Genomic DNA, 24,406 nt, shown 5'->3' on the forward strand with positions numbered 1-24,406 from the left:
CTCCCCCCAATCCAGGAGGAAGGCATCCGATGCCAGTCTGCCGGGGGCCTGCAGCCTGGAACAGAACTGAGGGACTTTGTGGTTCACTCGAGATGCGAAGAGATCCACCAAGGGGGTGCCCCACGCTTGGAAGATCTGGCGCACCACTCTGGAGTTGAGCGACCACTCGTGAGGTTGCATAATCCGGCTCAGTCTGTCGGCCAGACTGTTGTTTACGCCTGCCAGATATGTGGCTTGGAGCACCATGCCGAGACGGCGAGCCCAGAGCCACATGCTGACGGCTTCCTGACACAGGGGGCGAGATCCGGTGCCCCCCTGCTTGTTGACATAGTACATGGCAACCTGGTTGTCTGTCTGAATTTGGATAATTTGATGGGACAGCCGATCTCTGACAGCCTTCAGAGCGTTCCAGATCGCTCGCAACTCCAGGAGATTGATCTGTAGACCGCGTTCCTGGAGGGACCAGCTTCCTTGGGTGTGAAGCCCATCGACATGAGCTCCCCATCCCAGGAGAGACGCATCCGTTGTCAGCACTTTTTGTGGCTGAGGAATTTGGAAAGGGCGTCCCAGAGTCAAATTGGACCAGATTGTCCACCAATACAGGGATTCGAGAAAACTCGTGGACAGGTGGATCACGTCTTCTAGACCCCTAGCAGCCTGATACCACTGGGAGGCTAGGGTCCATTGAGCAGATCTCATGTGAAGACGGGCCATGGGAGTCACATGAACTGTGGAGGCCATGTGGCCCAGCAATCTCAACATCTGCCGAGCTGTGATCTGCTGGGACGCTCGCACCCGCGAGACGAGGGACAACAAGTTGTTGGCCCTCGTCTCTGGGAGATAGGCGCGAGCCGTCCGAGAATCCAGCAGAGCTCCTATGAATTCGAGTTTCTGCACTGGGAGAAGATGGGACTTTGGATAATTTATCACAAACCCCAGTAGCTCCAGGAGGCGAATAGTCATCTGCATGGACTGCAGGGCTCCTGCCTCGGATGTGTTCTTCACCAGCCAATCGTCGAGATATGGGAACACGTGCACCCCCAGCCTGCGAAGTGCCGCTGCTACCACAGCTAGGCACTTTGTGAACACCCTGGGCGAAGAGGCGAGCCCAAAGGATAGTACACAGTACTGGAAGTGGCGTGTGCCCAACTGAAATCGCAGATACTGTCTGTGAGCTGGCAGTATCGGGATGTGTGTGTAGGCATCCTTCAAGTCCAGAGAGCATAGCCAATCGTTTTGCTGAATCATGGGGAGAAGGGTGCCCAGGGAAAGCATCCTGAACTTTTCTTTTACGAGATATTTGTTCAGGGCCCTTAGGTCTAGGATGGGACGCATCCCCCCTGTTTTCTTTTCCACAAGGAAGTACCTGGAATAGAATCCCAGCCCTTCTTGCCCGGATGCACGGGCTCGACCGCATTGGCGCTGAGAAGGGCGGAGAGTTCCTCTGCAAGTACCTGCTTGTGCTGGAAGCTGTAAGACTGAGCTCCCGGTGGACAATTTGGAGGTTTTGAGGCCAAATTGAGGGTGTATCCTTGCCGGACTATTTGGAGAACCCACTGGTCGGAGGTTATTAGAGGCCACCTTTGGTGAAAAGCTTTCAACCTCCCCCCGACTGGTAGGTCACCCGGCACTGACACTTGGATGTCGGCTATGCTCTGCTGGAGCCAGTCAAAAGCTCGCCCCTTGCTTTTGCTGGGGAGCCGAGGGGCCTGGCTGAGGCGCACGCTACTGACGAGAGCGAGCGCGCTGGGGCTTAGCCTGGGCCGCAGGCTGTCGAGAAGGAGGATTGTACCTACGCTTACCAGAAGAGTAGGGAACAGTCTTCCTTCCCCAAAAAAATCTTCTACCTGTAGAGGTAGATGCTGAAGGCTGCCGGCGGGAGAACTTGTCGAATGCGGTGTCCCGCTGGTGGAGAGACTCTACCACCTGTTCGACTTTCTCTCCAAAAATGTTGTCCGCACGGCAAGGCGAGTCCGCAATCCGCTGCTGGAGTCTATTCTCCAGGTCGGCGGCACGCAGCCATGAGAGCCTGCGCATCACCACACCTTGAGCAGCGGCCCTGGACGCAACATCAAAGGTGTCATACACCCCTCTGGCCAGGAATTTTCTGCACGCCTTCAGCTGCCTGACCACCTCCTGAAAGGCTTGGCTTGCTCAGGGGGAAGAGCATCAACCAGCCCGCCAACTGCCGCACATTGTTCCGCATGTGTATGCTCGTGTAGAGCTGGTAAGACTGGATTTTGGCCACGAGCATAGAGGAATGGTAGGCCTTCCTCCCAAAGGAGTCTAAGGTTCTAGAGTCCTTGCCCGGGGGCGCCGAAGCATGCTCCCTAGAACTCTTAGCCTTCTTTAGGGGCCAGATCCACAACTCCAGAATCATGAGGCAACTGGGTGCGCATCAGATCTGGGTCCCCATGGATCCGGTACTGAGACTCGATCTTCTTGGGGATGTGGGGATTAGTTAGAGGTTTTGTCCAGTTCGCAAGCAATGTCTTTTTTAGGACATGGTGCAAGGGAACAGTGGACGCTTCCTTAGGTGAGAAGGATAGTCCAGGAGCTCAAACATTTCAGCCCTGGGCTCGTCCTCCACAACCACCGGGAAGGGGATGGCCGTAGACATCTCCCGGACAAAGGAAGCGAAAGACAGACTCTCAGGAGGAGAAAGCTGTCTTTCAGGAGAGGGAGTGGGATCAGAAGGAAGACCCTCAGACTCCTCCTCAGAGAAATATCTGGGGTCTTCTTCTTCCTCCCACGAGGCCTCACCCTCGGTGTCAGACACAAGTTCACGAACCTGTGTCTGCAACCTCGCCCGGCTCGACTCAGTGGAGCCACGTCCACGATGGGGGCGTCGAGAGGTAGACTCCCTGGCCCGCATCGGCGAAGCTCCTTCCGCCGACGTAGTCGGGGAGCCCTCCTGGGAGGTGGCCGCAGTCGGCACCGCACGTGGTACCGACGTCGGGGACCTCACCCCGGGCGATGGGCCAGCCGGCGCCACGCTCGACGGTACCGGAGGCGCAAGCACCGCCGGTACCGGAGGGGTAGGGCGCAACAGCTCTCCCAGAATCTCTGGGAGAACGGCCCGGAGGCTCTCGTTCAGAGCGGCTGCAGAGAAAGGCATGGAGGTCGATGCAGGCGTCGACGTCAGAACCTGTTCCGGCGAGGAGGCTGTTCCGGGCTGTCCAGAGTGGAGCGCATCGACACCTCTTGAACAGAGGGTGAGCGGTCCCTTCGTGCCGATGCCTGCTGGGTGCCGACATCCCTCGGCGACCCAGAGCTCTCGGTGCCGACGCGGGGAGGCGACCGGTGTCGATGCTTCTTCGATTTCTTCCGAAGCATGTTACCGGAGCTCCCCGGCACCGACGAGGAGGACGTAGAATCCAGCCGTCGCTTCCTCGGGGCCGAGGCCGAAGGAGGTCGGTCCTCGGGGGGGCTGTACCGCAGGAGCCCTCAGGGTAGGAGGAGACCCCACCCGAAGGCTCACCGCCACCAGCAGGGGAATGGACAGCCCTCACCTGCACTCCTGACGATGCACCACCGTCCGACGACATCAGCAGACGAGGTCCCGGTACCCACCGACGTCGATGCAGCTATCCGATGTCTCGGCGCCGATGCAGAGGCCCGATGCCTCGATGCACTCGATGCAGGGGCGGCCGAGGAAGATGGTCTGGACGCTGACGACGTCGATGCACTTGAAGATCCCGGTGCCGATGCCGACGAAGAGCCCGAGAACAACACGTTCCACTGGGCTAGTCTCGCTACCTGAGTCCGCCTTTGAAGCAGGGAACACAGACTGCAGTTCTGAGGGCGGTGCTCGGCCCCCAGACACTGAAGACACGACGAGTGTCGATCAGTGAGCGAGATAACCCGGGCGCACTGGGTGCACTTCTTGAAGCCGCTGGAAGGCTTCGATGTCATGGGCGGAAAAAATCGCGCCGGCGAAATCAAAGTCCGAAATGACGGAAAAAGAGCACCAAAAAATTTGTAAGGGAGAAAATCTCAACCGAGGCCGAAAAGAGGCCTACCCCGACGACGAAAGAAAACTTATCGGGGCAAAAAGCTGGAAGTACGGGGAGGATTAACACGAAATCCGGGTGAGGGGGGGGGGGGGGTTTCCGGAGCACTTCCCGACACTTGAAAGACTTTTCCGAAGAAAAAACACGTCAAAATAAATTTGGACGCGCGAGGTCGACTTTCCGGGGCTCGACACGGCGAAAACACGACCGTACCGAGTGCGGACAAAAGAAGACTGGCCGGCTCGAGCCGGTTTCGGGCGGGAAGACGGCCGCGCATGCGCGGTGCGCGCGGGCGCGCGAGGACTAGCAAAGGACTTTGCTAGAGAAGTTTCCGATTGGAGGGGCTGCCGTGGACGTCACCCATCAGTGAGAACAAGCAGCCTGCTTGTCCTCGGAGAATGTTCCTTTAAAGAATAAGCTCTTACCAGGCGTCCTCTGAGCACCTAATTATAGGTGTACAGTTATAGAATTGCCTCTCGTTTGATGTGACCCACTTGTGTTGTTTTCAGAGAAAGAGGACAACATAATACTGGTAGGATAATGTGCTGTATTTAGTACTGGCAGTGAAACCTAGTGCAGAACTGTGAGAAGCTCTAAGATATAAGTTCTAGTTCTATTATTATGCTCCCCCTTTATGATCTGGTATACTTCCCTGTACAACATATAGCACTACATTTACCACCATTATCATCTGAAGGTAGTCACAGACAGCACTACAAGTCAAGGACACTATCACACTAGTGATTAAAGGCTCAGTTTCTCATTCCAATCCTTAGTCTTACCTGTTGCAGGGGAGGTGGTTGTCCTGGAGCTACGACTGCTGCCACTGCTGGTGTCTGTTGCACTGCCACTCCTTGTGGGTGGGCAGGATAAATCTGCTGCCCTTGGATATACTGTAGGCCTTGCTGTGGATAATTCTGCAATCAAAATAAGCATGGGAATGAAGTGTTTCTTTTATTTTCAATAACTTTCTCAGAAAGCAAATAAATTCCCATCAGAATAAATCCCAAAAGATAGAAGCCAGCACTGATGATCTGTGGTTTAGTGCTGTGCCATGCTCAGATATTCAACCAACGTTCAATTCTTAGCTCATGGTCCTTGTTAATGGCCTTGATGTGAAGCTACAATAAGGTGGAAAGCCCAAATAGCGCAGCCATTAGAACATGGGCAATGAGGAGCAAATGAAATGACTGAAAATAAGTACAGTGCACAGCCTACAAAAGGGAGGAGGATGTAGAGGAATAATGAGTAGAACTACTACTGAGAGGGCTGAGGCATTGCAGAATGAGTGCAGAAAAGGAAATGACAAACTTCTGCATACTGCAGAGAAAGTGCAGTTGCTTACCTGTAATGTTTTTTTTTTCTATAGACAGCAGTAGAATGCACCTACTTTCCTTGGTGATGTCACTAATGGAGCCTGTATGCTGGAGCTTATGAGCTTGTGCTAGGGTTCCCATGCTGCCATGTGACCCTCTCCTTAATTTGTTGTAGTTTTCTTTGTTTCAGTGGATTTAATATATTCCACATTTTCTTCTATTTTTCGAGGGGCAGGAGAAGGAAGGCAAGTGTGGCTGCATTTTCCACTAAGAACCCTCATTACAGGTAAGCAACTCTGCTTTCTCTGCAGACAAGCAGGACACTTGTGCACTCCTTGGTGATTCCAGAGCTAAAGGTAGCCTTTATCCTTATATACTTCTGTTGGTGGCCTGAAGGTACGGTAAGGTGGTGGTCAACTACTTATTGCCTGAATACCTGTACAGGCTACAGTGAGTAAAAAGGCTTTATAAAACTGCCTGTCTTAAGGCTGCATCATGGGCAGAGGAGTGGTCAAAGCAGTAATTTTTAACATAGGTAGGAATCAAGAACTATGTGGCTGCTTTACAAGTGTCTGCAATGGAAGCCATTTTGGCTTTAACTTGGTGGGCTCCTATGCAACCGCTGGTTGAATATCTGATTCGATATAGCAGAAGACAATGCAATCAGACATATCCATTTTTTAAAAATATATTTTTATTGAATAAGAAAACAACAGATAACAATACAACAAGAAGGATAACAAAATTTTTGGTTCATTTTTCTCCCACATCCTACAACCCACCCACTTTCTTTCCCCACGTCAAATGAGCTGAACTTTCCAGGCTTGGTGGACTCTTATCCAAGCATGTACTGAGTTACAAAATTAACAGTTCAAAATCCAGCTGTGTGACCTATGTGGTAGTACCATCTACAAGGGTTGCCAAATTTTTTTAAATTTCCGCCAACGAGCGGGATGATTCCAACCCACCTTGTGGCGTTTCATAATCATTACAGTATACAGAAAATTCAGCCAATGAGTCTGAGTGGGGTGCAATATCACTCACCCATTGTATCAAAATGACTCTCCTGGCCACCAAGAACAAATAGTGCAGGAGGGTATGTGTAGTCTTATTTGATTTTGGTACAATAATCACACAGCAAACAAGTAAACAGCAGCCAAAAGTTGGGCGATGTAAATGAAGAATTTGCTGAGCCTTTAGTGAGACCTCTGCCCAAAAGTGCTGTATCACATGGCATGACCAAAACATGTGGACTATGGTTGCTATTCACTTTCCGCACATTTAAACACGATCAACTTTGTCTAATACCGATTCAGCTATACTTGTCAACAAAGGTCTTTTAAGACCATCACAATTCATTGTTGCTACTTCTGGACCTCATTTTTAATCAAATTTCACAGACTCCTGATGTAGGCCCTCTGGCCGAAACACAACATTGTGTCGAGTCAGTTTGTTTTTCAATAAACTTTTCTTCATTCAATCACTCCAGTGGTCCTGTCTTTGTTTTGAGTATTTAGCACAGATACTTACCTTTAGCAGGTATTCTCTGAGGACATGTAGGTAGCAGGTATTCTCACATGTAGGAAACATCATCCATTTCGCCCGGTGCGGAGCATTAAAAGTAAATATGTCTTTAAGAGCACGTGCAGCGTTCCCACCACGCATGCACGAATGCCTTTCTGCCTGCCGCAAGAGTGCGGGACCAGCAGTAAATATTATAGCATGGAATCAATTCCAAGAGGAGGTGGGGAGTGTATGAGAAAATGAATGGCCTGCTGTTCTCAGAGAATACCTGTTATAGGTAAGTATTTTCGCTTTCTCTGAGGACAAGCAGGACATATTCTCACATGTGGAAATCCATAGCTACTAGAATCACTGAAAACAACAACCACTGGTCGACTGGACCTCACAACAGTGAGGAAAAAAAACTGATTAACCTGAAAGCAGGGGCGTAGCTAGGTGGGGCCACGGGGGCATGGGCCCCAACAGATTTAGTCCAGGTGGGTTTTGCTGGCGGGGGTCCCCAACCCCCGCCAGCCAAAGCCTTCTTCAGCCCCAGTCTCGCTGACCTGTGCTGCTTAGTTCAGTCCTGACGTCCTGCACGCTCTTTTAAGTGAAACTGTGCAGGTGCGCTGTGTTCACTGATCTGAGCTTTCTTCCTCCTGACATCTGCCACAAGTCGAAATCAAAGAGATTGCCTATGCAGAAAGATCCTTCAAGTCCAGACAGCAAAGCGAATCGTAGCCTTCTTTCACTGGTGGTATAGACTCGACTGCATGGGCCTTCAGAAGGGCAGCGAGTTCTTCCGCAAGGAGCGGCCCCCGCTGAAAAGCTGATGTGAGTCAGCCTGTCCTGAATAACTGCAGCCTTCCTCCAAACGTTAGGTCATCTGGGAAGGTAACTGGCACTACAGCTATGCTCATTTGGAGCCAGCAAAAAGTTTATCCCTTCCTGTGACTAGACAGCTGTCTGGGGTTGAGGCACATGCTGTTGACGAGAACAAATGCACTGGGGTTGAGCCCACTGAGGTTAGCGAGAAGAGGTGGTGAATAGGTAGAACCCTTCCCCAAATGACCGAAGAACCTCCTAGATGAGGAGGGAGTTGCAGAAGGTGCCCAAGAGGAGAGAGTGCAATGGTATCTCTGCATATCTTGATGAGGTCAGCAACACCCTCCAACTTCTCTCCAAAATGGTTGTCCCCCCCCAGCATGTGGCATCCATCAGCCTCCGCTGAACACACAAGTGCAAGTCAGAGACAAGCAGTCATGAGAGTCTGCGCAGTCACACTGTAGGCACAGATCCTGGAAGCCATAGCAAAAGTGTTGCCTGGCTGAGAACCTACGACACGCTGTCTGGTGCTCGGCCAACCGGCAAAGCAACTTGACTTGCTCCAGTAGAAGAGAAGCTGCCAAAGCTAGAATGTCATGACTGAGGTCCTGTAAGAATACACTTGAGAAGAGCTGCTAAGACTGAATACGGAAGAAGAGCAGTGAAGCCTGGTACATGATCCGCCCAATGAATCCATGGTTTTAGCATCTCCGCTTGGGGGTGCCAAAACATAGTTCTAAGAACTCCTTGCAATCTTAAGCATGGATCCAACCACCCGTGGAGTGAGGACACAACTGGAGCCTATGAAAACCAGGGGAGTTCGGAAACTAGTGAATGGGCGCGATCTCCATGGGAAGGAGCGGAGCCGGCAGAGGGGACCCCCAACCACTCACAAGAACATCAGGGAAGAGCTGTTGGAGCAGGACTATCACAGCCCTCCTAGGAGGAGACTCATAGTCCAGGCGTTCAAAAAATTGAGCTGATCCTCCACCTCTAAAGAAGGTAAAATGGTGACCACTGTGTCCTTGAGAAAAGAAGGGAAGGAAAGGCTGGCAGATGGAAATGACCTCTGTTCCTGAGTGTGAGGGGAAGGGGTCAGATGGAATCCCATAGGACTCTTCCTCCAAGAAGTACTGGGGATCTTCATCTGACCTTCATGCACCCCTCATAGGTGTCAGCCAGGAAGTCCTGATAGGATGCGGAGCTGAGTGGAGAAGCATGGCAGGCACAAGCACCCTTGATGCCAATGTACTCCAAAGCAAGGCACCTGGTCCTGATGCTCCGAGACTCATGCAGCGGCACCAGCTGGCAGTCCTTCTGGGGTCGACACTTCTCAGGGACCGAAAGCCTCATTACCTCGGAAGTCCTGGCACTGTGCATCGAGAGAGATTGATGCCGATACTTTTGCCAATGCCGGGCTTCCACAATCCTCAGAAACGACAAAGATGCTGCCAAATCCTCCTGTCTCCCCAGGTCAGTGCTGACATCGGTCAGTCCCAGGGGCTCACGTAGCAGCTGAAGTAACCACTGACATCGACACCTCTGACATTGATGCTGACACCGACTTCAAGGCCTCGGACTTGGCTCCAAAAAGAGTTCCCTGTGAGCCACTCTGGTTAACTGGGTTCTGGCTTGAATCTGAAGACACAGAACACAGAAGGGGTATGTTCAGACCCCAAACATGGAAGTGAGTAAAAAAGAGTGGCCGTGCCAGAAGCAATCCGATTGCACTGGAAACTTCTGAAGGAAAATGGAAAGTCCTCAGAAAGGACGAAGTACCAGAGAAAAAAATAACGGAAAGACCAAACCGGGGCTCAGGCTTAAGTGTGGCCTACTGAGTGCAGTCAATAAAGGAAAAAAAAAAGGGAAATCGAACAAGGCACTGAACTAAAGAAAAATAAAAACAAAAAAGGCACAAAAAGAAGCTCTGTTAAAGAACCAAACTGGTGGCTGTGAGGAGAGAAGGAAAAACGAATTCTCTCCTCACCGTGGAAAAAACAGACTGTTGGTCACACACTCGCGCTCTGTAAAAGCTTGATACAAGCTCAGGTCCGGGCAACGTAGATCGCGTTACCCACATGTAAGAATATTAGCCTGCTTGTCCTCGGAGAAATTAACATATAAAGCACTATAATCAAGCTGTGAGATTACTTTGATTTCAGTTCACCTCTCTGTAACCCATTCACGTGTTCAGGTTTAATCAATCATTCACTGAATGGTTCCTGGAGGAAGTCTTTGTATTTCCAACTACACTTATGCATTCTGGATGTTTACTTTCATACTTCAATACTTTTTGTATATTTGGATCTGTTGAAGCTGTTAAGTAGGCCTGGAGCCTAAGATAGTAGCTCTATACATATGATCTCTCTCTCCCTCTAAGGGAGGAATGTACAGTCTTAGCATGCTATACATTGATTCCTATAAATGACCTTGTGCCCATGGAGGAGTTCGCTGGTTCGCACATTTAATTTTTCAAGATCTTTAAGAGCCAGGCTACAATTCCAAAAATATATAACACGGTACTTGCCAGTCAATTAATAGCTTGCGTCTTATTCCATGATGTTAATGCACTCTTCAGTATCAATTTTAATCTCCTTTAATAGTCTTTGCTGATCTTTTTTCCTGTATCCTAGGTATTTATAAACATCTTCCTATTCAAGGTCCATTATGCTACAGTCAAAGACATTTTCACTTCTTCTCAATTTAAAATGAGCGAGAGCAGGTCTGGCTGTGCTAACTGCAAAGTGGAAATCAGACTATAGGTGAATGAGTACTTTGTAGAATAGCTGCACTATCCTGAACAAAGTGTTTCAATAGCTGTATAAGGACACTATGTGAGAATTCTTGAAGAGCCGTAGGAGGCATTGCAGAGTTTGTAGGCTTAAGAGATGGATTTCATGTTGGATTCTGTCCTGATTGACAGGTCTTCCCTCTGCGGTAAAGTCTGAGTTTATGTTCCTTTTCTTTCCTGAAGAGTCATCTGTTTCTTGTTCTTGCTTTTAAGAAGGTGACAGCACTATAGCTATCACCTTGGTCTGCCCGAGTCTGGGCAGCCATGTGGGGAAGTATGTCGTTTATCTTTGCGTTTCCCTAATACCGAGATTGAACAGCTTGTCTGTGGGGCAGAGGTGCTTCTTTCTGAGGCGAATTTAAAGAGGGAATGAGAAGGACAGCTATTCACTCAATTGCGGATAAAGAAGACAGAGACGGAAAATCATATGGCAGCGAGGAACCCCCACACAGACTTAGAAAGGTCCAAAAGACTTTTCTGAGCTAGAAGTGAGTTCTGAAACACAGGCTTTGCTGATGTCACTAACGAATGTGCCTGTATCCCCCTGCTAGTCTGTGGAGAAAAAGCAGCACTGTGCTTAACAGCCTCACTAACATACTATAGACTACACTCCATAGTACTTTGAATAAGAGTATTATACAAGGTGATTAGGGGAAATTTTCAAAGTGCCAGTGCAGGTGTAGACCTGAAGCAAGTACTTGTATCTGCAGATTTTGCATTAAACTTTGAAGAAAAATTATGTGCATGTTTTGATCACCACCATGGGGGATTGTCCACTCAGCTTTCAATGTGAATGAAATCTTGCTGGAAAATTAAGAACTTAAGATCTGAATCTTCAATCTATGAGAATTATTTTCAGAACCTACTCAAAATATATTGCTGGGAACACCTCCCCCAGTTTGGTGAAAACAATACACAATGTGCGGACAGTGTGTTTTGAACCAGATTGAGGGGAAGGCAATTTTGAGAGTTTATTTACCAAGACAGATGCTCTTCCCAGCACCATAAAGTTAATTTTACTTCTTCCTTGCTACTGTACATTAATTTATACTATACATGAATGCTCAGTAAGAGCAGTCAGTGTCGTATCATTTATTTATTTATTATGAACATTTATATCCCGCATAATCCCACCAAGGCAGGCTCTATGTGGCTTACAATGTTTGATGAAAAGTACAACATAATAGTAGTGCAAAGCAGAGAATACAGTAGATGAGGGGAAGAGAGGGAAAACAGCAGGAAAAGGAAGGCAGAGATGCAGAAGGTCAAGCAGCTGAGGAGAATGATTGATCACATAGGTAGGTCTTTAGGGATTTCTTGAATAGACTGTGATCGGTAGTGTCTTGTAACGTTGATTGCAGAGCGTTCCAATAACAGGGACACTGGAAGCAAAATGAAGAGGCAAAGAGCAGCTTGTATCTTAAGTTCCTGCAGTTAGGAAAGTGGAGATTGAGATAGGTGCGGGACGACTTCTCGGAATTTCTGGGCGGGAGGTCGATCAGCGTCCCCGTATACAATCTTGTGGGTAAGAGCACAGACTTTGAATTCAATTCGTTCTTTGATCGTGAGCCAGTGGAGCTTCTCACGAAGGGGCGTTGCTGCCTCAAATCGAGATTTGCCAAATAGCAGCCTCGCCGCCGAGTTTTGCGCTGTCTAGAGTTTCTTAAGGGTGTGCTCCTTACAACCGGTGTAAATTCCGTTGCAGTAGTCGAAATGGCACAAGACGAGGGAATGGATTAGTGTCTATACAGCTGGGCACATATCCCTGAAGTGTACATTTCTACAATAAATCATTTTTTTTTTTGTTACATTTGTACCCCGCGCTTTCCCACTCATGGCAGGTTCAACGCAGCTTATACATAAGTACATAAGTATTGCCATACTGGGAAAGACCAAAGGTCCATCAAGACCAGCATCCTGTTTCCAACAGTGGCCAATCCAGGTCACAAACACCTGGCAAGATCCCAAAAAAGTACAAAACATTATATACTGCTTATCCCAGAAATAGTGGATTTTCCCAAGTCCATTTAATAATGATCTATGGACTTTTCCTTTAGGAAGCCGTCCAAACCTTTTTAAAACTCCGCTAAGCTAACCGCCTTTACTACATTCTCTGGCAATGAATTCCAGAGTTTAATTACACGTTGAGTGAAGAAAGATTTTCTCCGATTTGTTTTAAATTTACTACATTGTAGCTTCACTGAATGCCCTCTAGTCCTAGTATTTTTGGAAAGCGTAAGCAGAGGTTTCACATCTACCCGTTCAACTCCACTCATTATTTTATAGACCTCTATTATATCTCCCCTCATCCATCTTTTCTACAAGCTGAAAAGCCCTATAAAACTAGTGCGCAATCATTTAGCGATCCTCTGATGGATCCAATAATATGAAATAAGAATAGTCATACTGAGGCAGTCCATCTAGCCAAGTATCCTGCTTCCAGCAGTGGACAATCCAGGTCACAAGTACTTGGCAGAATCCCAAATCGTATCAACATTCCATGCTACCAATCCCAGGGATAAGAAGTGACTTTCCCCACTTCTATCTCTATAGCAGACTATGGACGTTTCCTCCAGGAAGTTGTCCAAAACATTTTTTAAACCCACATACTCTAACTGCTGTTACCATATCCTCTGATATGAGTTCCAAAGGAAGTGTGGGTCAGGCATGTGGGATTCTTTAGGAAAAGGAGGAGTTAGTGGTTACTGTGGAAGGCCAGACGGGATGGGCCATTTGGCCCTCACCTGCCATCATGTTTCTTTGTTTCAAGTTTCTATTTGTTGAATGAAAAAAATATTTCCTCCTATTTGTTTTAAAAGTATTACCATGCAATTTTGGTCAGTGGTGCAGGAAAACTAATTACTGAGTAGCCAACAGCATCACAAATCTATTACAACTGTGATAATTAACCCAAACCTGCAATCAGGAGATTCCCTGTTCTAAAGGGTGATGTTGCTATTGTATGCATTCTAAAGCAGGGCTCTCCAAACCAGTCCCAGGGACTGTCCAGGCAGCCAGGTTTGTAGGATATACACAATGACAGTACATAAGCTATATGACCTTATAGTGGAGTCGTAGTATAGTAACATAGTAACATAATAGATGACGGCAGAAAAAGACCTGCATGGTCCATCCAGTCTGCCCAACAAGATAAACTCATATGTGTATACCTTACCTTGATTTGTACCTGCCTTTTTCAGGGCACAGACCATACAAGTCTGCCCAGCAGTATTTCCCGCCTCCCAACCACCAGTCCCGCCTCCTATCACTGGCTCTGGCACATATAGCTTATACAGATTCCTGCTGTCAGACCTCTCTACCCTTACAAAGGGCTCTTACCACAAAACATGGAAAATGATGCGTAAGTCAAAAACAGAATGACTAGCAAGGCTTTAATCCGTTTTACATAAAGGCCAAATCCTTTCACCCTCTGAAATCTCATTCTCACAGCCTAGACTCCTCTACTATCATAAAGATTTCAACATACAGAGCAGAACCAGTGCAACCCTCACTCACATGGAGTACATCCATCCTGTATGTCCACATTTCCATCATGTACATTCATTGTCAATATCCCAAAAACCCAAGTAGCTATGGCATCACCATGAGATATTTGGGAAGCCCTCCTCTAAAGGCTGCTGGTCATTAAGTGGCAGCAGTGAGTGCTGCAAAGAGGAGGATCTCTGCTGGAGGTATGGTGGTGGCTCACCTTGCTCTGCTCTTCTGTCCACCTACACTAAGACAGAGTGTGACTAGTTCCTGATTTGGTACTGGTTCACAAAAGACAGAAGAAAGCTCTGAATGGAAACAAAATTTTAAATATAGTGTTTTGTTGGGTAAGAAAGAGAATTATACCAATTCTAAAATCATAAAATATGAGAGATCTGCTTACTTACAGTAGTGGGATGTCAGACAACTGCTGTGCTTCTGCAGTCCATCTGGACAACCCCCTAAGCTTCAACGCATCACAAAGCTGATGATGCACTTTAAACCATCTCTTCAAGATTTCTACTTAATAAAAGGTCAGTGGAACAGTTGAAACTTTGCATTGCGAACAAGATAAATGACACGAGCATCTATTTAAGAAATACAAACAAAAACCACACACTTTAGAGATATTAAGAGTTACCTGTACAACTGGCTGGGCAGTTTGAGCGTAAGATGTGGTCACATTGTAAACTGTCTGACATGCCTGTCCCTGGTAGTACATGGCAGTCTGGGTGTGAGCTGGTGAATACTGAGGCTGGGGCTGAACCGCTACTGGCTGCTGATTGGGGTCCCAAACTCCGTAACTCTGAACTGGAGCTGGAGCAGGCACTGGCAGCATGGTGACACTAGGTTCCTGAGGCGCCCCGGTCTTGCTCTGCGTTACATATTGCTGAGCTGAAACTTCCATTGTTGCTGCTACATGTTGTACTACTGGTACAGGTTGAGGGGTGTCCATGGTTGCCTCGCCTGAATGTGGTACCAATGCTGTCTGGGGATGTTCATAGCTGGCAGGGGAACAGATGGGATCAAGTGGTGGTGTGGGTAAGAGCACCTTTCCAGCATTGGGGTTGCTGGGATCCACGAAAGACTGTATAGGATAACCAGGAGGATAACCCATGTAATTATGATGGTGATTGCCATAGCTCAGGGATTCATAAGGAATAGGGGATGAGATTCCAAGGCTCTGCATTTGTTGCTGCTGCTTCTGAGCCTCCCGCTGGGCCACTTCCTGCTCAAACAGTTTCCTGCGCTCCTCTGTGGATAACTTGTTTCGATCCTTAATCCGTACTTTCTTTTTAGAAGACGTGGGAGTTTCATATCTGGAGAGGTAGAGGGTGAAAGACAAGCCTTTTCAGTATTCTGCTAGAATATGGCACATGAATATAATCAGTCAAAAAAGTCAAGCACACAAAAATACAGTAACAAAAAGGAAATTCTATGAACATGTTACCAAGAGTTCACTTCTAACTGCAGTAGTGGTCAAAGAGAAAACTTGATTCTGTGCAGGTTGTGAGTTGTTGATGAACACTAGGAATTCTGCCTAAGCCTTCCAATTCCTTTGATTCCATTCTGCAGGGTATGATTCCTTCTGCTCCTACAGACTAACAAGGGTACCAAATCTTATTTGCTGAAAAAATTATACTTTGTGATAAGGGTTAGAGAATTACATGGGGATGGGGACACGTGGTAACTAATATTTCAACAGAATTACTGTGAGGATGAAGTGAAGAAGGGGTAAGAAGTCTGTAGGGAGAAGGTGAGGATGAGGACAAACTTGGTCCCCATGTCATTCTTTACCCTCTCCAAATGAATGAAAATTGATGTTGTAGTTTTCTGAGCAACTTTTATAGAACAAAGTCTCCTCTGAAGGCTGTTAAAAATTGGACAAGTATTTGTATTTAAGTGATGCTGATGATGATGTTTTGTCATTTTGTATAAATGAGAAAATGCTGGCCAAAGATAGCAAACTTGCAGGGGGATCCTGTGCATTTCTACTACCAGATTATCTTCTGAGAGGACATTTTCTATTGCGGGAAGGAATGTGGAAAAAAGGAGAACTAGACTGAATCCTGAGATTGTAAATGACTTATTCGTCAACGGATTAAAATCATAGTATTTTGGCCTGAAGCTCACCGACTCTACGAGCTGACGTAACAGCCAAGAAAATGACCTTCCATGTCAAGTACTTCAGATGACAGGTATCCAGTGGCTGAAAGGGAGCTTTCATCAGCTGGGTGAGAACAACACTGAGGTCCCATGACACAGGCGGATGTTTGACAGGGGGCTCTGACAAATCAAACCTCTCATGAAGCAAACTAGAGGCTGTCCAGAGATGGGCTTTCCCTCTACATGTTGATGATAAGCACTAATTGAACTGAGGTGAACTCTCACAGAATTGATCTTGAGACCAGACCTGAATATGTGTAGAAGGTATTCAAAGCAGGGACTGTGTAGGGCAAGAAATGGGATCTAGGGTCTTGCCCTCACACCAGATGGCAAACCTACTCCATTTAAAAGAGTAACGCCTCTTAGTGGAATATTTCCTGGAAGCTAGCAAGACCCGGAAGACACCCTGTGAAAGACCCAAGAAAGCAAATTCTAGGCTTTCAACTTCCAGGCTGTGACGGCCAGAGATTAAAAGTTGGGATGCAGAAGAGATCGGAAAACACTCCAATCTCTAAGGTTCTTTGGAGGATAACTCCAGAAGAAGGGAACCAGATCTGCCAAGGCTAGTAAGGTGCGATCAGAATCACGGTCCCGCAGTCTTGCTTGAATTTCAGTAAAATCTTCCCCACGAGAGGAATGGGAAGATACACATACAGAAGACCTGTCCCCCAATGAAGGAGAAAGGCATCAGACACTAGTCTGTCATGGGCCTGGAGCCTAGAACAGAACCAAGGGAACTTGTGATTGAGTTGAGTGACAAAGAGATCTACTGAGGAGGTGCTTCACATTTGGATGATCTCTTGGGCAACGCCCATGTCGAGAGACTACTCATGTGGTTGCATAACCCTGATCAGTCTGTAGGCCAGGCTGTTGTTTTTGCCCACCAGATAAGTGGCTCAAAGGAACTTGCCATGCCGGCGAACCCAACGCCACATCTAGACGGTCTCCTGACACAGAGGGCGAGGTCCAGTGCTCCTCTGCTTGTTGGTGTAATACATGGCAACCTGATTGTGCATTTGAATGAGTACAATTTGGAAAGACAGCCGATCTCTGAAAGCCTTTAGAACATTCCAGATCACCTGAAGCTCCAGGAGATTAATCTGGAGATCCATTTCCTGGGCGGACCTCGAGAGTGAAGTCCATCTACATGAGCTCCCAAACCCAGGAGAGATGCATCCGTCATCAGAACTTTTTGCGGCTGAGGAATTTGGAATGGAAGTCCCTGGTCCACCACAAGAAAGAGCGAGCAAGCTAAGGGGGCCACTCGGATGACATCTTCCAGACCTCCCGTGGCCTGGCACTACTGAGAAGCCAGGGTCCACTGAGCAGATCTCATGTGAAGGCGTGTCACAAGCTATGGATGTCATGTGGCCCAATAACCTCAACATCTGTCGAGCTGTGACCTGCTGAGAGGCACAAACCTGAGAAGCCAGTGCAACTAGAGTGTCTGCTCTCGGCCCTGGGAGAAAGTCTCAAACCTTCTGTGTAACGAGCAGGGCTCCAATGAATTCCAAATGCTGGGCAGGGTGAAAATGGGACTTGGGGTAGCTGAATATGAGACCTAGTAGCTCGAGCACCCGAATAGTCCTCCATATGGACTCCCGAGCACCAACATCTGAGGTGCTCTTCACTAGTCAATCGTCGAGATAAGGAAACACATGGATTCCCAGTCTAAGTAGCGATGCTGCGACTACCGCTAGACATTTGGTAAATACCCTGGGAGCTGATGTGAGGCCAAAGGGCAACATGTGGTACTGGAAGTGATGTGTTCCCAGCCGAAATCGGGATGTGTGTATATGTATCCTTTAAGCCCCAAAAGCATAGCCAATTGCTTTCCTGAATCATGGAGAGAAGGGTGCCCAGGGAAACCATCCTGAACTTTTCTTTGAGCAGGAATTTGTTTAGGGCCCTTGGGTCAAGGATAGGACGCATTCCCCTGTCTTCTAATGCACAAGGAGGTAGAACTGAAAAGGTGTTAGCAGGATATAGCCCAAATATAATGTAATCTCTGCCCTTCTTCCCCAGGTGGAACAGGCTTGACCGCATGGATCTTTCAGAAGGGCTATGAGTTCCTCTGCAAGTACCTGCTCGTGCTGAGAACTGAAGTAATGAGCTCTCAGGCAATTTGGAGGTTTCTGATGCCAATTTAGGGTGTATCTGAAAAGGACTATTTGGAGAACTCACTGGTTGGAGGTTATAAGGCCACCTTCGTGGAAAAACGTCATCCTCCCCCAGATGGACAAGTCATCTGGGATAGACACTGACAGCAGCAATACTCTGCTGGAGCCAGACAAAAGCTCGTCTCCTGCTTTGACTGGGGAGCAGCAGAGGCCTTAGGCGCATGTTGTTGACGGAAACAAGCGCACTGGGGTTGAGCCTGAGCAGGCTGGCAAAAGGAGGCGGCATACACACTCTTCAGAGTAGTAGGCACCCCTTCTCAAGTTACCAAAAGACCTCCTAGATGAGAAAGCAGATGCAGAAGGCACCTGGTGAGAGAGAGAAGAGATAGTATTAGTATGTTTTTTGATTTGGTCAGCAAACTCTTCAACCTTCTCTCCAAAAGGCTATTCCCCCAGCATGGGACATCCACCAACCTCTGCTGAACTACCGGCTTCAAATCAGAAACATACAGCCATGAGAGTAGGCACATCACTAAACTTTGGGCAGAGATCCTGGATACCACATCAACAGTGTCACATGCGCCCCTAGCCGAGAACTTACAACATACCTTCTGCTGCTTGAAGGGTTTTTTTTAAAAACCACCATTATGAATTAATGATCTTTTATTTATTTATTTTTGATCCTGCAGTTTCTTATTTTTTTAGGCCTTTAGTCCAATCACAACCTGTTCCAGTAGGAGCTATGGCACTATGAATCTTCTCTCAACTACATGGGTTTTCTCCGCCACCTCCACTCCTTTTTATTCTCATCTAGGCCAGCCACTGCTGCAATGATCCAGGAACAGGGGTCATAGATCATTATCTCCCTCTGGAATTTGGTATTCATGCATCCCAAGCCCAGTCAGAAGACCTCACTATCGATAAATGCTCAGCATTTTCTCCCCCTCCCTCCCCCAATCTGCCTGTGTTACAGAAGTGAAGCTCCATTGAGCCAACCTCAATTACTTCATTGTACAAAGTCACTTAGTTTAGGCCAAACAAGATTTAGAGCTCTCTTGATCCTTTCACATTAATTTGCTTAAATGGTTGTTGATCAGGACACAGTCAGATCTCTTGGTGTGAAGGAAAACTAGAACTCCCAAGAACAAAGCTTAGCAGTGTTATTTTGGAAAGAAAGGGATAGGATACATAAAATACCTTGAATTCTGAAATTCTAAAAGCAGAACTGACAAGCAAATTCAGACTTTAAATAAAAGAAAATGCAATGGCTTCAGCACTTAAATTCAAATTCCAACTGAGGATGGAATTAAAGAAATGTGGTATAAAAGTTTGCAGCTCCACTAAATCATACTTTAACAAGGATGCTGCAAATGTGAAACTTAAAAGATAATAAGCCTTATCTGTAAACTCTTCAATAGAAACACAAGAATTCTAAATTGATACTTTTTAAATTATCTACATTACATCTTATACAAACATGAAAATATTGACCATATAGAATAAAACACAGTTTTTACCTGTAAAAGGTGTTCTCTGAGAAAAACAGGATTAAAATCCTCATAACATGGATAACGTCTTCCAATGGAGCTCCATGCGGAAACTTTCTCCATTATCAACTACAGATTTTTTGAGCACACTCACCCATGCATACGCGTCATCTCATGCCTGCCACTGTCACACAGACCACGTTAGTCCATCACTAGGTTAAGAATAATACAACTCCTTTGGGATGTGGGAAGGAATGTGAGGATTTGTATCTTGCTGTCCTTGGAGAACACCTGCTATAGGTGTTCTGTTCCCAAGAGTCATGACAATAGGTAACCATGTTTTCTCCAAGGACAAACAGGATACACTAATCCTCACAACATGCGACTCCCTAACTCAGGCTGTCTAACAGAAAAAAGGGGACAACTGAACCAGAGCACTGCCAACTGATAGAAACTCAATTATTTTTGGTGGCTATAAGCCATTATTATTTATTATCTTTTTTTTTGTTTGTTTAAAGGTTGCCTGGAACTGAATGAAGTGGGTCTAGAAGGGATGGAATTGGAATCTAATCCCCAAATAAATTGTGGAAGATTAAACTTACTCTTGTATCAGGAGTCTTGTTCTATACCATAGTGAAAGGTGAATGTGTGGTCAGATGTTCTTGTTACAGCACTGCAAATTTCTTCTATGGAGGCTGACTACTGAGTGGACTATCAATGCTACCATGGCTTTGACCTTATAGACATGTGACATGACCCCCTAGGGAAAGACCTGCCTGGGCATACTGTAAGTGAAGAAAATGGAATTTGACCGCCAATTGGAAAGTGTGTTTGCCAACCGCTGCCCCCATCCTATTAGTGTTAAAAGAAGGAAAAAACCAAACTAGGTAAACCTTCTACAGCAACACTCACCAATCTTTCAGCAGCTGCCATCTTAATTCACATCAAACAAAACGTATACTGGGAAATACCCTCACAATGTAACAAACCCCCCCCCCCAAATAATTTCCCACAAGCACATAATGTTAAGAGTAAAGATTACATGATCTCTACTCTCAACAAATTAATTCACATGGCAGCCGAAAGTGTGAGGACCCAGAGGGTGCAGCACAACTGCCTTGGGCGAATCTCTTTATAAAAGGCAGTTAATAAATCCCAACAAATAAAATAAATAAATGATGTTCTATACAGCACCCACAACAAATAAAACCTTAACGGCTAAACAGAATCACTCCAATCAATCTCAAAGTGGAAAAAAAATGACCTCAGAGTACAAGTCCACACCTAAACCAACAGAGCGGGATTACTGAACACCATCATAGGTCAAAGAAAAAAATGTTACTTATCCAAGAACAGAAAGGAGTGAAAACTATAATAGCATTTGATAGGAACAGAGTTTAATGGCTATGCACATACTAAATTCAATACTGCACTTATCTAGAGTTGTATATCCACAAACTCAATCTTCCAAATCTTTCATGCATAAGCATAGCTACTATAGTCGAAACCTGAAGAATCTCTGTATCGCCTGTGCTGCTTCAGGGAAAATATCCTGTTCCCTGCCATAACTGTCTCCAACATGGCGAATTTTCAGCTAGTGTGGATTTTGGCTATATAGCACTCGCCCAGGTCACAAGACAAACAGATTGGGAAGTTCTGTTCTATAAGCTTTAGCCTGCTGCATATAGACGGCCAAGGCTCTTTTGAAATCCAAAGGGTTCGGTACTTTCACATTCGTGGGTATGAGGTCTAGGAAAAAATATTGGCAGGAATACTGAATGATTAAGATGGAACTCTGACATTATCTTAAGAAGGATTTTTGGATGGGTGTGCAAAACCACTCTATTGTTTAAAAAGTTAATGGAGCCTACTTACTCTGAAGTCATTGTCATCAAAAGCCAAACTTTCCATGTTAGGTATTTCGGACGGCAGCTATTAGGTGGCTCAAATGGAAATGTCATCAGCTGGGTTAGAACAACATTTAGGTTCCATGACACTGTGGGTGGCTTTGATGGGAGGGTTCAATAGAAACAAGCTCTGCATAAAGTGAACAACTAAAGGCTATAGCAAGATGAAAGTTTATCTTCTATCTGATAAGCATCAATTGCATTAAGGAAGGTGTGCCCAATGAATATGCATGAGATCTATTTGCATACAATGGAGATCCTGAAAACCCAACTGGGTTTTGGCCCTTGAGGACCGAGGTTACCCACCCCTGCACTGAGATCTACCCTAACTGATTTGGACTTTAGACCTGACTTGGAGAGATGGGGAAGCAATTCATGCTGTTTTTGTCTGGGAGAGGAAAAAGGAACTCAGACCTTTCCGTCACATCAGATGGCAAACCTCTTCCATTTAATACTATATGATCTCTAGTAAAATCTCTTTTGGAAGCCAACAAGACTCAAGAAACATTGTAAGGTAACTTCAGAGAATCCAACACTAACCTCTCAACATCCAAGCTGAGAGAGCTAGGGACTTGACCTTAGGATACAGCACTGTTCTCTGATCCTATGTGATCACTGCTAGAAAATATTCCAGACTAATGGGACTTCTCAGGGAAGGATCCAAAGCAAGAAAGAACCAAACTTGCCTTGCTATAAGAGGTATCAGAGGATATGCTTACAGATCACTCCCCCCCACACACACACACAAATGAAGAAGAAAGAAATTTAAAGTTAGCTTGCCATGAGTACTTATCCTGGAACAGAACTGAAGGCCCTCTTGTTGAAAGGAGTGGCAAAAAGATCTATTAACTGAATGCCCCACTCTCCAAATATATTGTGGGCCACCTCCTTGTCCTAGGATCATTTGTGGGGTAGTAGGATCCAACTTGGTTTGTCTGCCAGGTAATTGTCCTTGCCTGCCAGGTATGTGACCCTGAGAGTTATTCTCTAAGAAATAGCCTGGTCCCACATTCCGACAGTCTCCTAACACCCCGTTCCTCCCTACTTGTCATAGTACATCACTACCTGGTTTCTGCCTGAATTAGGATAACTATGTTGATGAACTGATATATGACCTTTACAGCATTCCATATTGTCCTGAGCTCCAGCGAGTTTGATAAAATTGTTCTTGGGCAGACCATAAGCCCTTAAAGTAAAACCCCTCTAAATTGAGCTCTCAGTCCAGCTTGGATGCATCTGTTGTGAAAGTTACTTGAATTGATTTCTTTTGCCAGGTAGAAATGTATTGCTCACCAAGACACAGTCCCATAAAGGAGAAGATATTCAATTTTGTAGATTCCTAGTGGTCCAAGGCCATTACATGGATAGTGTCCATTGGGCTTTTCTCAAATTGAGTTGGGCCATGGTCATTTGCCCAGCTAATACCTGCTGACTTTCTAGTATGTTTTCCATTACAGAAACTAACATTTTGATCCTTTGCTGTGGAAGAAAGGCAGATGCTACAGCTGTGTCTAGCAAGGGTTCCTATTAACTCCAATTTGAGATTAGATTTAGCATAATTTATGATGAATCCTAGTAACCTTCAACCCCTGAATGATTTAAGTGTACTGATGTTTCTGCTTCTTCGCTTGATGTGTTCTTTATCAGCCAATTGTCCAGACAGGGAAACACATGCAGTCCCAGTTTGTGTAGATACACTATTATGACTGCAAGGCACTTTGTAAATATGTGAGACATTGATATAAGTCTGGTAGTGTTCATTTCCTATGATGAATCTCGATACTTCTTGTAAGCTGGATGCATCTGAATATGGGTATAAATATCTTTCAAATCCAGAGAATATAGCCAGCCCACTTTTTGGAGAAGAGGGATTAAGAAGTCTAGGGAAACTATCCCAAACTTCTGCTTGACCAGATACTTACTGAAAGCTCTTAAGCCTAGGATGGAACAGAATCCTCCCATTTTCTTTGAGATCAAGAAATACCTGAATAAAATCCTGGCCCACTTTCCCCTTGTGGGATGGGTTATACTGCATTGTCTTCTAAGAGGGAAGAGAGTTCCTTTGTAATTTTTTTTTATGATGTTGAGAGCTTGATTTCAATGCTCTTGGTAGGCAATTTTAAGGAAGATCCAATAACTGCAGATGGTATTCCATTCAGGCTATTTTGAGAATACACCAGTCTGAGATTAAAGGGGCCATTATTTTTGCAAAAAAATTATAGCCTCTTGCGTACCACTAAATCTGCTGGACGGATACAGGAACTGAAGCTATGTTCTTCTACAGGCAGTCAGAACCCCATCCCTGATTTTGGCTGCTGTGCTGTCTGGTATGAGAACAAGACCCTTGTTCAGTTTGGGACGAGTTGGATACTCATGCTTTTGATAGTAGTAGTGGTGGGCAATAGAAATCCTGTGATACCTCTTGGAAGAAGAGGTTAGGTTGGAAGTAAGCATGGAAAGGGTCTTAGGAGTGTCACTATGCTGCGTGGTGCGAGTAGCAACTTCTTGCATTTGATCTTCAAAGAGATCATCTTTATGGCATAGCATTTCAGCAAACTTTTTCTGCACGTCAAATCTAAGGGAAGAAGCCCTTAGCCAAGCAAGTCTCTGGGTTCAATCCCCATTGAAGAAGCTCTCAATACCATACAGAAATTATCATAGATCACATGGACCATATATTTTTCATGCTCTTTCCCTTTGGCTGCTAGCCCATGAAACTCTTCAACCTTTTCCATAGGAAAAGTGTTGGCAAACTCTGTTATACTGTACACTATGTCATGCAAGTACAT

General features: G+C 46.1%; 1 protein-coding gene across 1 annotated transcript in view; it reads right to left on the bottom strand.

Moving 5' to 3' along the window:
• The window catches only part of SETD2 (SET domain containing 2, histone lysine methyltransferase), a 482,526-nt gene that overhangs the window by 103,387 nt on the left and 354,733 nt on the right, over positions 1-24,406 (bottom strand). Inside the window, 2 exon segments of the mRNA XM_030196916.1 lie at positions 4,796-4,930; positions 14,578-15,256. Of these exon segments, the coding sequence (XP_030052776.1) occupies positions 4,796-4,930; positions 14,578-15,256 (814 nt within the window).

Source organism: Microcaecilia unicolor, chromosome 1 (genome assembly GCF_901765095.1).
Source record: "Microcaecilia unicolor chromosome 1, aMicUni1.1, whole genome shotgun sequence".
Taxonomy (NCBI): domain Eukaryota; kingdom Metazoa; phylum Chordata; class Amphibia; order Gymnophiona; family Siphonopidae; genus Microcaecilia; species Microcaecilia unicolor.